Source organism: Myxine glutinosa, chromosome 12 (assembly GCF_964187855.1).
Source record: "Myxine glutinosa chromosome 12, kmMyxGlut1.1, whole genome shotgun sequence".
NCBI lineage: Eukaryota > Metazoa > Chordata > Myxini > Myxiniformes > Myxinidae > Myxine > Myxine glutinosa.
The window spans coordinates 38,140,432-38,152,964 of NC_136272.1; the positions used below are offsets into that span (position 1 = coordinate 38,140,432).

The following is a 12,533-nucleotide window of genomic DNA, read 5'->3' on the forward strand; positions in this document are numbered from 1 at the left end:
ATGGACATCCGGCATGTCGTGGGGAAGGACAACCCGGTGGCGGATTGCCTTTCCCGGTCCGTTGCCCACGCGGTCCACCTCGGCATCAACTATGCCCGGATGGCGGCGGACCAGGCCGCCGACCCCGATGTCCAGGCCTTGCGGACCGCCGTTATGGGCCTCCGCATCACCGAGGTGCCATTCAACGGCGCGGGCACGGCCCTCTGGTGCAACGTCTCCCTCGGGCGGCCTCGCCCCATCGTGCCCGCGGGCTGGCAGCGCCGGATTTTCGACTCCATCCACGGCCTGTCCCACCCGGGCACGAGGGCCTCCCAGAGGTTGATCGCCGACAAGTTTGTCTGGCATGGCCTCCGGAAGGCCGTCCGCGGCTGGGCCAGGACGTGCCTCGCGTGCCAGCACGCGAAGGTGCACCGACACACCCAGGCCCCATTGGCCCCGTTTGCGGTGCCGGAACGTCGGTTTGACCACGTTCACGTGGACCTGGTGGGACCTCTGCCCCCCTCGTGGGGTTTCACCCACGTCCTGACCTTGATGGACCGCACCACCCGGTGGCCGGAGGCCGTGCCTTTGGCGTCAACGACGGCGGCGGACGTCGCGCAGGCGTTCATCGCCACCTGGGTCGCCCGGTTCGGCGCCCCCTGGGACATCTCGTCCGACCGCGGCCCCCAGTTCACCTCAGAGCTCTGGGGGGGCGGTCGCGCGGGGGCTCGGGGTCCAGCTGCACTGCACCACGGCCTACCACCCCCAGGCTAACGGCCTGTGCGAGCGGTTCCACCGCTCATTGAAGGCCGCGCTCCGGGCCACCCTCCGCGACGGCGGCTGGGTCGACAGGCTCCCCTGGGTCCGGCTGGGCCTCCGGACGGCGCCGAATGAGGACCTGCGCGCATCCGCGGCGGAGTTGGTCTTTGGACAACCGCTGCGGGTGCCAGGCGAGTTCCTCCCCGACCCCACGGCACCTTGGTCCATGGCGCAGGAGCGCTTCACGCTGCAGGAGACCACCCGGAGGTTCGCCCCGGTGCCGACGGCGCACCACGGGCACCCACCCACGCACGTCGCCCCGGAGCTTCACACCGCGGAGTATGTCTTCGTCCGGCACGACGCCCACCGGACACCACTGCGGCCCCTGTACGACGGGCCTTTCCGCGTGCTGGAGACCGGGGCGAAATTCTTCACCTTAGACATCGGCGGTACTCCGGACTGCGTCTCGGTGGATCGACTCAAGCCGGCCCACCTCGACGTGGACCACCCACCGCCGGTGGCTCGGCCCCCGCATCGCCCCCCCCCCCCGGCGGGCGGACCCCCGGCACCGCCCAGCACCGCCGGCACACCGCCCCCCGGTCCGGCACCCATCCCGGGTACAGCCGGGGGCATCCCAGCTGGCATCCCTGCACCCTGGACGCCGCCGGTCGCCAGAGGGCGCTTCGGCCGGGTCATCCGTTTGCCCCGCAAACTGGCCCTCCAGGTGCGCGGGAATTCTGGGGGGGCGCGTGTGGCGGACACGAAAGCCCACTGGCGTGGTGACATCAATCCGCGCACCAAGTGGGCGGCGGCCACGCCCGAGGGGTAGGCGTGGCCTCAGGATATACACTGGGCCCGCAGCCCGGAGCGCGCCAGTGCTACAATGACCTCTTGTCAATAAAGACACTTTTGTTTAACCGCGTTGTCCGCTTCCTCCTTGGTAGCAAGTCGCGCGCGTAGCACCGCGCTTCAACGTAGCCGTTCCCGGCGAACAAAAAGTGCAGCTGATCCAATCACAGCTGCAGACGTCATGGTTCCCATTACCTCTGAGGATATATACCTGGTGTTGGCCTAATGGTTATGGTGGTGGGCTTGGGGTCCCAAGGTGCTGAGGTTGAATCCCGTTGAATTTAATGCCAGGTGAGGTTGACTAAACCTGTCATCCTTCCGAGGTTGGTGAAATGGTTATAGAGAGGCACTGCATCAGCGGCAGACATGCCCACAGAAATGATGCAACCAGCATCTGGGTGGCTGCACACGAACCACCACCACCTCTGAGGATGGAAGATCCCAGTCTTCCGAAACGAAAGTTGTACAGCAAGAATTTTTATTCTTTACGGCTTTAAGGCGTTTTTTAATCACCGTATAACATGACTCCTTTGCTACCTATTTTTAGTTATTTACATCTATATATATATATATATATATATATATATATACCATTTTTATATGTATTTACTCCTGTTCTTCATCAGCTTTCCATTGCATTACCTGTGTAGATCGTTGCAGAACAAATGTTGGATGAATCCTCGAACTCACCCCAGTGAAAGTGAGCTCTGTACTATTCGTCTTGGCCCTTGGTCCTTGCTGGCAAGTACATGCAGTGGCAGCAATAAACTTTGTTTCCAGTAGCTCGGTACGGCGTGCCATTCTTCTGTACCCCTGCAGGAAAACAAAATGGATAAAAATGGTTTAAAAAAACAACTAAATTTTAGAGTTAAATAATTCCCTTTGGTGGATAAAATATGATGTTGAAATGATAATGCAACATTCAACAAAAGGATTACATTCTTTCTTAAGAAAGAATGAGTGTTTACTCAGAGGGTCTTGCACCTGCATCGTAAATGGCTGCAGGTAATTGGCAAGAAAAAAAATTACTGCAAAAATCACATGGAATCGACACTCGACAGGTTACACAGCTTTAAAATTGACAAGCAGAACTCGTCGATTTGAAAACTTTGTAACTTCTGTAAATTTCCTTGTATCTAATGCCGACTGTCTTGAACAGTCAGCATTAGATACAAGGAAATACAAGGAGTTTCAAAGCAGGGGAACGACATTAGCCATGAGGCCCATCAAGTCTGCGCAACCGTACCAACAACCTAGTATGTGTACTCCCCTTCCTCTTCCCTCGACCTCCCAACTACTTATCATACCTATCCAACTCAATTTGAAAACAACCCACTGACTCTACTGTCATTACCCTTGCAGAGAAACCATTCCATGCATTCACCGCTCTCTGAGTGAAAGACCTGTCCTAACTCTGAATAGTATTCAAGTTGTTCACAATAAAACATGTCACAAAATAATGATTTCAAAATTACACCTTAAAATCGTTGATTATACCAGTTTCTCCGAAAATTCAATATTCATTATAATTCTGCAAATTATGAGATCATCCAGACCACCTTTGGAGGCCATTTTTCCCCGCAGAGTGGGGGTTGGCCTTTTTTGGGCACCGTGGTCCCCTTTTTGAAGCAATGTTTTGTGGCCGGATGCTCTTCCTGCCACCAACCCTGTTAGTTGCCTCTTGCGACACACAGGGAATTACCAGTGATCTGGTACTCGATTTTCCGACCTCAGAAGGATGACAGGCTGAGTCAACCCCCCTGGCGTTAATTCAGCGATCGACCAGGATTCAAACCCAGGATCCTAGGATCCCAAGCCGGCACCCTAACCGCTAAGCCAACCCAGGATCCTAGGATCCCAAGCCGGCACCCTAACCGCTAAGCCAACACCAGGCTGAAATCATGAGATCATCGATGAATAGATATTTCCAAACAGAGATTACATTGATATAACCAGGCCTGTTTTTTTGTCATTTTACTCTGTATAAACTATACATCAAGAACACAAAAAAAACTTTCAACTGAAATTATTCCATAAATATTATCAGAGTTAATTTTCAAATCTAACAAAGACAAATTACAACACACCATATATAAAGAAGGGGAAATAAATTGCTTTTGGCTTTGTGAACTCTTACCGGGTATAACATTATATTGATAACCAAATCATGAACGTTGCTAGCAGAGAACCAACGCTGGGCAGGTGACAGCACACAATAGCATACTCTTGTAAAATACACTGTGTGATCTTTCACGTCTACCAGGAAATACTTAGTAGACAGTAAGCCCAGTTCTCTCTGAATGACGTCATACTCAATGATGAAACTCCATGCCTGCAAATCATCAGGACAGTTTATATAGTCGGAATCAAATCCAGACTAGATAGCTCTAAAGTGTTGTCCACTAACTCTGTGCTACCTTGTCAACCCCTAGATAGCATGTACACAAAAAGATAAGTAATTTGGAGAAGGACAAATGGGGACCATTTGTCCATTTCACATCAATGGCCCTTGATGCTATTTCTAAGTTTTTAACGCCTGCTTTAACGTATTAATTGAAGTAACAAGGCAATTCATAATGAGATTAAAAGTTATTATCATGGTTGTTGGATATTTTTCCCTGTAGGTATTTATTTATTTATGACTGCTTTATTTATTATTTACCAGTAGCCCATTTGGTTACAGGTTATGGTACTGAGGTGAGAGTTCCATCCATCAGCACACACTGTATAGTGCTGACCACCACGCCACACAAGTAGGAGACCCTCATGACCACTTGGAGCATCAATGGAAACTGAAAGGAAGAAAAAGCAACGTAGTTGATGAATTTACCTCCATCAGAATTTTTGGATTCATGAAAATATAAACAAACTCATGATCAAAGTTGCATTTATCAAATAAGCTTATTATATTTATAATAATACATTATATCGCTAGATTCAAGATTACTTGTGATAACCAGCCTGGGATGAGAAGCAGAGTTATGGAGAGGTTAATCACCACAAGCACCACTTCCTGCCAAGTTAACCAGAGGTTGTGTGAACTACAAATGGACTCCGGAGTGTTAATGATTAAAACAGCACTTTCACAAAGCTCTCCCAAGAGGCTATTTTGTAAATTATGTTTGCAAGTTTATATATCATGCTCCTAATCCTGGTGAAAAGTCAATGAGTTCATTAACTGAACTGTCCTTCTAGGCCTCACCTTCAGCCATGACCTTTCCTGGGCCGACCATGGAGCAAAGCTTGCACGCAAAGTCAGTCACACACTGGCCATCCTCCATAGTTCCAAGACTTTCTTTAGAAAATTAGAGCTACTCACACTCTACAAGGCCTTTGGTCACAGCTCATTGGAGTACTGCACATCTCAACTCTTTCACTCCTCGCTTCTTCCGTCGATTGAACCACCTTCCAGAGGCTGCTCTATTTCACTCTTCCTCCAGGGTTTTAAGCAGGTCATGCACTGCCATCTCTCGACACCCTCAATTATGTCCCATGATCATTATTACTCCCATTAACCTTTCCTAAACCAATCATCTTACTTGCTAATTTCAGTGTTTCCTCTTCCCTCTTTTCTCATACCTTTTTTGTATACAGAGTCAAGGCTTGTGTTAGAGCTAACACATTACACACAAGAATAAGCACAGACCCATGAAACATAAAATAAACAAGAAAAGAGCAATCAGATTGCATATCCTCACCAGGATGTATTTTCAGTGGTTTTTAAGGCTTTTGTGTTAAAACAAATATGGCGACCGAACCACGTGACGGATGACGTCATCATTAATTTTTTCTAAACTAATTTATTCCTAGATTATGCTCAAGAAATTTCATCTTGATCAGATGAAGTTTTGTACTTGTCGAATTATGACGTCATAATGGAGACACCTATGACATCATCATTAACATATTTTATTCCCCATGGAGAGTTCTTTACAATGAGCCATGTCTCAATTTTTTCTATTCAGCACTTTTGGAGATAAAGAGGTGCAAAGTTTTTCGGTTTTTCCAAGATGGCGGCCGAACCACGTGACCGATGGCGTCATCTTCTTTTTTTTCTCCACCAGTTTATGCTGACATGGCGCTCAAGAAATTTCATCTTGATTGGATGAAGTTTTGTACTTGTCGAATTATGAGGTCATAACGGAGGCACCTATGACATCATCATTAACATATTTTATTCCCCATGGAGAGTTCTTTACAATGAGCCATGTCTCAATTTTTTCTATTCAGCGCTTTCCGAGATATAGAGGTGCAAAGTTTTTCGATTTTTCCAAGATGGCGACCGAACCACGTGACCTATGACGTCATAATTATCATTAGAAAATTATACAGGTGGAGTTGCATCCATGGTGAAAATTTCCTGTCAATCAGACCAACGGTTGCAGAGAAAATCATATTTATTCTGTGCGGACAAACAAACAGACAAACAAACGGACTCAAATGCAATACCCTCTCCTCTGGCGAGGGTAATAAAGGGAGCGGGAGACAAGATTGGATTGGATCCTGATAAGGGATTGTAGTGAACATACAAGCACAACAACAGTAGAGAACAGGGACGTCGGTAGATCTGTGGAAGAGAGAGGGCCGGTGGGCGAGAGCAGGGGGGAAGGGAGAAGTATTACGGTATAAAACGAATTGACACATCTAGGAATTTCAGGAAAGAAGTTGGAGATTGAAAGAGGTGGATTTGGAGTGTTTTAATGGGGGTAGAAAAGATTAAAGTTTGGGATGGGGGAAGATAAGGGATGGTGGTGAACACCAGTTTTGGAGACCTGGAAGGAGGAGTGGGATTGAAGAGAGTGAGGGAGTTTGTTCCAGAGGCGGAAGTAAAGAGGAATGAAGGAGTGAAGGTGAGCAGAGAGTCTTGATTTTGGCAGTTTCATCAGAAGAGGGTTGCTGGCAGATCTTGTGCGTCCTGCAGGAAAATTTGGGGGACAGAGCACAGACAGAGCAGGGGGAGCAAGGCCAGAGAGGAGTCGGTGGAAGACAAAGACCACCAACCTGCCTGCGGTGAGAGTGAAAAGCCCTTCGAATCAGCTTCATCACGGGAGATTCCAATGATTCTGAAAGCTTTTGATTTCAACAGCGTGAGGCCGAGCTAGGTGTGAGGCAGGAACACCAGCCCAGAGGGTAGAGCAGTATTCCATTGAGCTGCGGATGAAGGCTTTGTATGTGGTGAGGAGCTCAGAAGTGCCCAGAAAGGACTTCGCATGACGACGGATGATGTCAGCGACTGGCTTTGAAGGCCAGCTTGGAAATGTGGTTTTCCCTGGACAGATCATGGCAGATAGTGAGACCCAAAAGCTTGAGTGACAAAACTTCTTCAAGGGAATTGTTGAGAAAGTAGATGGGAGGGTTGTCCAGACGGTCTTTATGGAGAGACAAAATGAGAGTGCGAGACTTGTCAGGATTGAAAGACATGTTCCACTTGTTTGAGCAGTTTGTGATATTGACCAGGTCTGCAGAGAGTGAAGAGGCTGCTGCCTGCCAATCTGAGGGTTGAGATATGGAGCAGCATAGAGTGGAGTCATCAGCTGAGACATAGAGAGGATTTTCCAGAGAGTCGTAGAGATCATTAATGAAGACCAGAAAAAGCACAGGGCCCAGAACACTGCCTTGGGGAACTCCAGCCTGAACAGGAAGAGGAGATGATAGAATTCCATTCAGGGTCACATGTTGACTGCGACCAGAGAGGAAGTCTGCAAGCCATGTGTGGAGGTTTCAATGGATACCGTAGGAGGAGAGTTTGGTGAGCAGGGTCGGGTGCCAGACCGTATCTAAGGCACGTGATATGTCAAAAGAGACAGCTCTGATTTCCTGTTTGGCATTGAGGACCTCCATCCATTGTTAAGACAGCAGAAGCGGCATGTCCAGAGTAGAATAACCTGGTCTGAAACCAAATTGATGATCCGAGATCAAGCCATTGGAGAAGAGGAAGGATTTGATGTCAGAGGCGATGATGGATTCCATGACTTTGCTGATAATTGGGAGCAGGCTGATTGGTCTGTAGTTGCAAGGATCTGTTTTTGCACCTTTTTGTGTAAAGAAATTACCTTGTTCATTTATTGTTCATTCATTCCCTTGATGTTTTTACCATGCTCATTCATTCCCTTGATGTTTTTACCTTGCTCATTCATTCCCTTGATGTTTTTCCCACTGTTGGATCTACCTATCTTTCTCTTCCATTTGCCTCGCTCCTTCAAGTAAATAAACGCCAGAGTAAAGGATTTTCCAGTTGCAGATGACTGGAGTTTTCATTTTGTTTTTTCAGCAAAACTTTAGTTTACTCTGCCTGAAACCAACTTGACATGAAACCAACTGTGCTTTGTTTCCGCCAGACATACAGTCACGTGAAAAAGTAAGTACACCCCATGTAAAGTTTTGACTTTTTCAACATATTTCAACACACAGCTATTTGATCTTCATTTAAACAGTATATATTGATAAAGGTGATATAATTGAACAAAAAACAATGTAAGATTGACTTTGCAATAATTTATTCAACAAAAAATTAACAGAGATGCCATTTCCTTCTGTGGAAAAAGTAAGTACACCCTTGGCTCTAATAGGTGGTATTGCCCCCTTTGGCAGAAACAACCTCAAGTAGGCGTTTCTTGTAACTGTCAACCAGTCTCTGACATCGACTGGGAGAGATTTTTGCCCACTCCTCCATGCAGAATTCTTTCAGCTGTGCGATGTTTGAGGGGTTTCTTGCATGCACAGCTCGTTTCAAATCCCCCGACAACATCTCGATGGGATTTAGATCCGGGCTTTGACTTGGCCATTCCAGAACCCTCCATTTCTTTCTTTTCAGCCATTCCTTGGTAGATTTACTGGTATGTTTAGGGTCATTGTCATGTTGCAAGGTCCACCTTCGGTTGAGCTTCAATTTTCCGACAGATGGCCTCACATTATCCTCAAGCACCCTCTGGTACAATGAAGAATTCATAGTGGATTCTACGATGGTGAGCTGCACAGGCCCTGATGCAGCAAAGCTGCCCCAAACCATAATATTTCCACCACCATGCTTTACAGTTGGTATCAGGTTATTGTGGTCAAATGCTGTCTTTGGTTTTCGCCAAACATGTCTTCTGGTAATGTGGCCAAATAGTTCGACCTTTGACTCATCTGTCCAGAGCACATTATTCCAGAAGTGCTGGTCTTTGCCTAGGTGTTCAATTGGCAAACTTTAGTCTTGCCCTGATGTTCTTTCTGGAGAGCAAAGGTTTCCTCCTGGCACACCTCCCATGTCGATCAAATTTGTGCAGCCTCTTTCTCATGGTAGACTCGTGCACTTTGACATCAACAGTGGCAAGAGCTACCTGTAGGTCCCGTGATGACATTCTGGGGTTCTTAGAGACTTCTTTCAGCATCTTGCTGTCTGCTCTTGGGCTGAACTTGCTGGGGCGGCTGTGGAGTCCAACTGTGTCCAATGTCCACTGAGTCCAATCTCAGAGTCCAACTGTGGTATATTCAACTTTAGAAAGTTTTGCAAATTTATTAAAAAGAAAAACCTGAAATATCACATTGACATAAATATCACATGAACTTGCTGGGGCGGCCTGGCCTGAACAAGTTGGCAGTTGTTTGGAATCTTCTCCTTGTAGATGATCTTCCGGACAGTCGAATGATTGATTTCAAATTGTTTGGAGATCTTTTTAAATCCCTTCCCAGACTCGTAGGCATCTATAACCTTCTTTTTGAAGGCCTCAGAGAGCTCTTTTGATCTAGGCATGGTGACACCGCACACTTCAACAATAAAGAGCAAACCAAACGAAATGTCTGAGGTTTAAATAAGGCAGGTTCCTCCAAGATCCTCTCGAACGATAAATCAGCCAGAAATTTTTATACCCTTCCCCAGATCTATGCCTCCTCACAATTCTATCTCAGAGTTCTACGGACAGTTCCTTGTACTTCATATAGAGTTTCTGCTCTGACATGCACTGTCAACTGTGGGACATTATATAGAAAGGTGTGTTTCTTTCTAAATCATGTCCAATCAATTGATTTAGCCATAGGTGGAATCTAATCAAGTTGAAGAGACATCTCAAGGATGATCAATGGAAATTGGATGCACCTGAGCTCAATTTGGTGTGTCATAGCAAAGGGGTTGAATACTTATTGAATCGAGACAGTTCAGTTTTTCATTTTGAATTGTTTTGTAAAAAATTCTAAAAACATATTTCCACTTTGAAATTATGGGGTATTATGTGTAGATCAGTGACAACAGAAAATCTCAATTTAATCCATTTTAAATTCAGGTTGTAACACAACAATATAAAAAAGTCAAGGGGTGTGAATACTCTTTGAAGGCACTGTGTATACAGTGCATTCAGAAAGTATTCAGACCCCTTCACTTTTTTCACATTATGTTATGTTGCAGCCTTATGCTGAAATCGTTTAAATTCATTTTTTTCCCTCATCAATCTACACTCAACACCCCATAATGACAAAGAGAAAACAGGATTTTAGAAAGTTTTGCAAATTTATTAAAAAGAAAAACCTGAAATATCACATTGACATAAGTATTCATACCCTTTGCTATGACACTTGAAATTTAGCTCAGGTGCCTCCCATTTCTCTTGATAATATTTGAGATGTTTCTACACCTAGATTGGAGTCCAACTGTGGTATATTCAATTGATTGGACATGATTTGGAAAGGCACACACCTGTCTATATAAGGTCTCACAGCTGACAATGCGTATCAGAGCAAAAACCAAGCCATGAGGTCGAAGGAACTGCCTGCAGAGCTCAGAGACAGGATTTTGTCGAGGCACAGATCTGGGGAAGCCTACAAAAAAATTTCTGCTGCATTGAAGGTTCCCAAGAGCACAGTGGCCTCCATAATTCTTAAATGGAAGAAGTTTGGAACAACCAGGACTCTTCCTTGAGCTGGCCGCCCGGCCAAACTGAGCAATCGGGGGAGAAGGGCCCTGGTAAGAGAGGTGACCAAGAACCCGATGGCCACTCTGGCTGAGCTCCAGAGATCCTGTGTGGAGATGGGAGAAACTTCCAGAAGGACAACCATCACTGCAACACTCCACCGATCTGGGCTTTATGGCAGAGTGGCCAGACGGAAGCCTCTCCTCAGTGAAAGACACATGAAAGCCCACAGAATCTTGTTTCTCACAGTCTGAGAGTCCTTTAGGTGCTTTTTTGCAAACTCCAAGCAGGCTTTTCTTGTAAATTGCATATAAGAAAAATTGTAAAATGTAGGTTGAAGGCAATATTATGAAATAATCTTACCACAATCCCACTCATCAGATGCATCAGGGCAATCTGGCTGTCCATCACACCAGACGCTTTGGGCGATGCAGCCACCCCACTGGCACATCACTTCATTTTCTCTACAGCCCACTGTATACAACAGGCAGTCATAATGATCAGTTCTCTTGCTATGAACTCAACTTTCATCAGAGTGGTTAATATTTTTTTTAAATATTCAACATTTATGTTGCAATATGAACTGTTGCAACTGGAATATAAAACATTTATGTTGCAATTTGTACTCGCTTTGGCAATACATATGCAAAAATTGGGCGGATATAGAGAAGGTTAGCATGGCCCCTGCGCAAGGGTGGCATGCAATTTCGTGAAGCGTTCCATATTTGAACATCCCAAACATCCGGCCGCACCAAACTGCTCCGCACCCACCCAGGATCCCAAAGGCTGACCGGGTTGTGGAGAGGACATGTGGACAATGGAGTCACAATGCATGCACGAGCAGAGCCATGCAGGACAGGTTTCTTTGGCACATCATTCTCCTCCTGAGACCTATGTTTTACCCCAAATAAAGAGGTATGGTGTAATTGCTGAGGCCTTGTGGTTTCAGGGTGGAAGAACCACCTTTAGAGGCCATTTTTCTCCGCAGAGCAGGAGTTGGCCTTTTTTGGGCACCATGGTCCCCTTTTTGAAGCAATGTTTTTGGCCGCATGCCCATCCTGCCGCCAACCCTGTTAGTCCCTCTTGCGACACACAGGGAATTACCAGTGAACTGGTTCTCAATTTGTCGACCTCGGAAGGATGGGTTGTTTCCACCTCGGAAGGATCAGTTTCAGGGTGGGTTGTATATAATTCATTTATTACTTGCAAAATCGAAGATTTTTCAAGTACATTGGTCGGTTGCGTTTGTTATTCCGTCTGTCTGTCTGTCTGTTTGTTACTTGGCAAAAAAAAAAAAATTTATTGCAAGTATGTTGCTCACCGGTTTGTGTCTTTGTCTGTCCGCTCACTTATACTTGCCTCCAGGTCACAATTTTAAACCGATCTTCACGGAACTTCACCAAATGGTAGAATTCGTGGTCCGACAAAATTCTATATATTTTGGGGGTCAAAAGGTCAAAAGGTCAACAAAGGCCAAAGGTCAACCACTTTTTTTACATTTCTAAAATCCTCAATTTTCATCCGATTGACTTGAAATTTGAATATGATTTACATATCGGCTAACTGAATTCAACCACCAACTATTTCTGAGATCAACATCGGTCAAAGGTCAACAACAATTTCAAATTTCTAAAATCCTCAATTTTCATCCGATTCACTTGAAATTTGAATGGGATATACACATCAGTGAACTGGATTCAAACACCAACTATTTTTGAGATCAGCATCAGCCAAAAGGTCAACATAAGCCAAAGGTCAACCACGTTTTTCAAATTTCTAAAAGCCTCAATTTTCCTCCGATTGACTTGAAATTTGAATTGGATTTTCATGTCAGCTAACTGAATTCAACCACCAATTATTTAAGAGGTCAAAAGGATGCTCTACTGAGTGCCATGCTACTTTGTTATCTTTTGCCAAGTGTCGCTCTTTGAGTGATTTTTCATTTGTCTGTTTGTCACCGGCCAACAGGTCGCAATTCTAAACCGATCGTCACCAAACTTCAACAAGTTGTAGAGGTCGTCCCAATTGAGAAGCCTATTGATTTTGAAGTCAAAGGTCATC

General features: G+C 45.8%; 1 protein-coding gene and 1 non-coding gene across 6 annotated transcripts in view; one reads left to right on the forward strand and one right to left on the reverse strand.

Moving 5' to 3' along the window:
• CORIN (corin, serine peptidase) overlaps positions 1-12,533 on the reverse strand; it is a 116,451-nt gene that overhangs the window by 24,001 nt on the left and 79,917 nt on the right. For all 5 annotated transcript variants that reach the window (XM_068102538.2, XM_068102535.2, XM_078766744.1 and 2 more), the window contains exons 9-11: positions 10,836-10,946; positions 4,250-4,379; positions 2,278-2,400 (exon numbers count right to left, since the gene is read on the reverse strand). In XM_068102538.2, the coding sequence (XP_067958639.2) occupies positions 2,278-2,400; positions 4,250-4,379; positions 10,836-10,946 (364 nt within the window). The remainder of the gene's footprint in view (positions 1-2,277; positions 2,401-4,249; positions 4,380-10,835; positions 10,947-12,533) is intronic.
• On the forward strand, positions 11,095-11,201 carry LOC137416876 (U6 spliceosomal RNA). The gene has a single exon (XR_010982351.2). It is a non-coding gene; the product is annotated as a U6 spliceosomal RNA (small nuclear RNA).